This window comes from Microtus ochrogaster, chromosome 10 (assembly GCF_000317375.1).
Source record: "Microtus ochrogaster isolate Prairie Vole_2 chromosome 10, MicOch1.0, whole genome shotgun sequence".
Classification (NCBI taxonomy): Eukaryota; Metazoa; Chordata; class Mammalia; order Rodentia; family Cricetidae; genus Microtus; species Microtus ochrogaster.
In genome coordinates, this window is record NC_022016.1 from 52,088,689 (window position 1) to 52,092,825 (window position 4,137).

General features: G+C 51.8%; 2 protein-coding genes across 2 annotated transcripts in view; both read left to right on the forward strand.

Moving 5' to 3' along the window:
• Nucleotides 1–2,864, forward strand: part of Smpdl3b (sphingomyelin phosphodiesterase acid like 3B) — a 22,018-nt gene extending 19,154 nt beyond the window's left edge. Inside the window, exon 8 of the mRNA XM_005353118.3 lies at nucleotides 2,181–2,864. Within this exon, the coding sequence (XP_005353175.1) occupies nucleotides 2,181–2,546 (366 nt within the window). The 3' untranslated portion in view covers nucleotides 2,547–2,864. The remainder of the gene's footprint in view (nucleotides 1–2,180) is intronic.
• Nucleotides 2,865–3,201: 337 nt separating this feature from the next.
• The window catches only part of Xkr8 (XK related 8), a 7,351-nt gene continuing 6,415 nt past the window's right edge, over nucleotides 3,202–4,137 (forward strand). The window contains exon 1 of the mRNA XM_005353119.3: nucleotides 3,202–3,528. Coding sequence (XP_005353176.1) covers nucleotides 3,236–3,528 — 293 coding nt within the window. The 5' untranslated portion in view covers nucleotides 3,202–3,235. The remainder of the gene's footprint in view (nucleotides 3,529–4,137) is intronic.

The following is a 4,137-nucleotide window of genomic DNA, read 5'->3' on the forward strand; positions in this document are numbered from 1 at the left end:
AAAAAAAAAAAAAGAAGGTGGAGGGAACAGCAAGGCAAACGCCCTGGGGTGGAAAGGGACTTGGTGTTTTAGGGGAAGACCATGGAGAGTGGGTGACCCTGAGAGCACAAGGGGAAAGTGGAAAGCACCGGGCACATCCAGGTTATGGGGAGCACTCTGGATTTACAGAGCTGGGGACAGAAGTGTGAACTGCTCTGATTCACCATTTCCAGAATCACTCTGTCTGCTGGACAAAGAGCAGACTGCTGTGACCAAGACACGGGCACAGTAAGGAAGTAAAAACACCAGCTCCCAGAGGGCGGTGGTGGCGCACACCTTTAATGCCAGCACTTGGGAGGCAGAGGCCGACAAATCTCTGAGTTCGAGGCCAGCCTGGTCTACAGAGTGAGTTCCTGGACTGTCAGAGATACATAGAGAAACCCCGGCTCTAAAAACCATAAAACAAAATAAAAACCAACCAACCAAACACCAGCTGCCTGAGGGTGGTGCCCCAGCTCAGGGTACTGAAAAGTATCTGATCCTGCAGGCATTTCAGAGGCTGAGGAGCCAGGATTTGCTGACAGATACTTGATGCAGTCTTTCTTTCTTCTTTTTATTATAATCATTTATTTGATGTGCGTGGGTGTTTTTCCTGCATGTCTGTCTGTGCGAGGCTGTCAGATTCCCTGGAACTGGAATTACGAACAGTTGTGAGCTGCTGTGGGTACTGGGAATTGAATCCCAGTCCTCTGGAAGAGCAGTCCCTGCTCTTCACTCCTGAGCCACCTCTCCAGCCCTGATACAATCTTTCTGCCTCAGTCTTTTTCTGAGTGCAGGGATTATAGCTGTGAGCCTCCGTACCCTGACCTGTTAAGTGTGTGTGTGCGCACATGTGCACTAAGATACAAACTCAATTCCTCACAGTTGTGCAGAAAGTGGCCTTGGGAGTTGGAGGGATGGCTCAGTGGTTAACAGTATGTGCTCGAGTTTGGCTCCCGGCACCCACATCAGCCAGCTCACAACTGCCTCTTGCTCCAGTCTCAGAGACTCTGATACCGTCCTCTGGCCTCTGTGGGTACCTGCATGCATGTGTATATGCTCTACACCACTGCCCAGTGTTTACCTCTCAAAATTAAAACTAAAACAAAATTTAAAAAACACTTAAGCACTAAGCCATCTCCCCTGCTCTGTTCTAAGAACTGAAAAAAAATTTATGTGTGTGTGTGTGTGTATGTGTGTGTGTGAGAGAGACTTACCAGAGTTAGTTCTTGCTTTTCTCCATGTGGATTCTGGGGATCCATTTTGTTGACCCTAAGCCCAAGGATTCCTGTTGTCCGCATGGCCACTCCATTGCTTTCTCTGTACAGTGGCAGTCACAGTTCAGAGAGGACTTAGTATAATAACGTCACGTACCTGGCACACTCAGTTCCTACCCATTACCTGTCTGTAATAACCAGACATTTCACGGGGAAGTGTGTTCCGGTTCTGAAGGCACTGCCGAGTCCTAGAGAGTCTAGTTTGGATGTGAAATCCCTATCAGCTGCAGGTCTCTAACCTCTGTCAGCCAGGCACACACCCCACCTGCTGCCTCCACCATGGCTGCTCCCCTTCATTCTGTAAAGATTTGCCGAGCGTCAGAGCTTCTGTGAGGACAGGAAACATAGGCATAGGGAGGTAAGCAATCTGGGTTCTAATCCCACCCCTGCCACTGAACACTGGTATGCGCTGAGAAAAAGGTTGCTTTTGCAAGACTGTGCTCGCTATACAACGTCATGGTTTCAGAGTGTTTTACTCCATCCTGGGAGGGAAGGCCTGTGGCTTGAATCAGCGACTCCTCATTGCCACTGAGCTGGAAGCAGAGGTGGCTCCAGACCCAGCTTCAAAGGCCTGCTTCTGCCGGCTAGACTCTACTTCCTAAAATTCTACAGCTACCCACAATAGCGCTTCCAGTTGGAGAACAAACGTTCAAAATGAGCCTGTGGTGTATGCTTCTGGTTCAAACCATAACAACCTCTTTAGAATAGGGGTGTAGGTGTAGTTACCTCACAGAACCAAGCACAGGTCTGCCAGGCACACCTGGCTGAGAGCTCAGTAACAAACAGTGGCTGGTATGATGGCTCTGAAGAACCCGGGGACAGGCTGGGTTGTGGGTAGGAGGGAACAACTAGCCATTACTGACATACCCCGTGTCTCTAATCCAGGACATGGTGACCTACTTCTTGAACCTGAGTCAGGCGAATACACAAGGGACCCCACGCTGGGAGCTGGAATACCGCCTGACAGAGGCCTACCAGGTGCAGGATGCAGGCACCGACTCCATGCATACGGCTCTGACTCGCATCGCCAGTGACCAGCACATGCTCCAACGTTATTACATCTATAACTCAGTCAGCTACGACCATTCGACCTGCGGGGACATCTGCCGCTCCGAGCATGTGTGTGCCATGCAGCAGGTGGCATTCAACACTTATGCTACCTGCTTGCATGGCCTTGGCACGAAGCTGGTGCCCAGTTTCCTGCTCATGCTGACTCTGCTGCCAAGCCTGTCCATATTGGTGGTGCCTTGACTGTAGGCACTGCCAACCTACCCTCTTACTGGGTTCACCTTTCTCCCGGTAAAATTGGGCAGCGTCACCCCACGGAGGGATGAACGTCGCTATCAGTCTCTCCTGTTCGCAGAGAGTAAACTAGAATGGGACATTTGGATTCACCGGAGAGGTCCCAAAGAACCACGTTTCACTCAATTTTCACATTTTATCCACAAAACATGCTCGTGGTACGTGTCTTTGTGCGTTAATTCCTTTAATACATATGTATCAACTTCCATGCATTTGATGGCTGCAGTAAAATGAGTCACCAGGAACCTGGAGATCCTGTTCTAGACATAGTCCCTGATCAAGGGCTGAGCTGGGTGCCCACGTGGTCTGCAGAACCCCTAGGTACTTTTTAAAAAGTTTTCTGGTTTGGTTTCGCAATAGTGCAACCGTGAGGGATCGCAGCTGTGGTCGGGGCTCTAGGCTCTAATCTTGAGGCCATTCCCGTCTCCTTGAACGGCAAACGCAAAATCTAGGTCAGCAGAAGCCGGGCTCAGGACAGGGTGGGCTGGGGGCGGGGTCTGGGCATCTCGCTCCTCCCCGGGCAGGGCGAGAGGGGGAAGTCCCGCCCCTCGGCCCCGCCTCCCGAGTGCCCCGCCCCCTTCCTGCCGGACGACAGGGGCTGGAAGGCAGGCCCGTGGTTGCAGGCTAGCTTGAGGGCCATGCCTGTCTCGCTGCGCTCCCCTCTGTTCTTGGATGTGGTCGTGGGCGTGGTGGGCACCCTGTCTTTCCTGCTGGACTTGGCCGCCGACCTGTGGGCCGTCGTCCAGTACGTGCTCGGTGGCCGTTACCTGTGGGCCGCGCTGGTAGTGGTGCTGCTGTGCCTCGCCTCTGTGCTGCTGCAGCTCTTCAGCTGGGTCTGGCTGACCACCGACCCCACCGAGCTGCACAAGTCGCTGCCCTCGCGTCGTTTCCTGACGCTGCTGCATGTGCTGCAGCTCGGCTATCTGTACAGGTGAGTGCCCTGGCCCGTCGAGGAGAGGAACGTAGGTTGACAGCCGTCAGAGCCAAGTCTAGTGAGAAAGTCTCTGCAATAATGTGGGCCCGAAGAGAAGAGTGTTTCTTAATTTTTATTAGTTTAATTTTAATTTAGTTTATTTATTTATTTTCGAGACAGGGTTTCTCTGCGTAGCTCTGGTTGTCCTGGAACTCGCGCTGTAGTCCAGGCTGGCTTCAAACTCAGATCTACCTGCCTTTAAAGACGTGGACCACCTTGTGTGACTTTTTTATATTTTTATTGTGACTAGGCCCTTGAGTGATCACTGACCTCACTGGTCTCAGTTTACTCGGTGTCTAGCTGGGTTGGCAATAGTTGCTACGGGTGTTCTGAGCAGAATAAAGGCACATGTCCATAAATTGTCCTGGCACAATTCGTGCCTTTCCTGGGCAGCAGCTCCAACTTCCAGGACAGTGCCCCCTTTCCCTTCTTTCTTAATTTTGTCCTTTTCTGTGAACATTTGCCTCCCCATCAGGGAATGAAGAAGGCAGAGATGGGTCCTGCCTTACTCATTGTGTCCCTGGAGCAAGCCAGGGCTGGACACAGAAAATATGTGTGGAGGCCGGG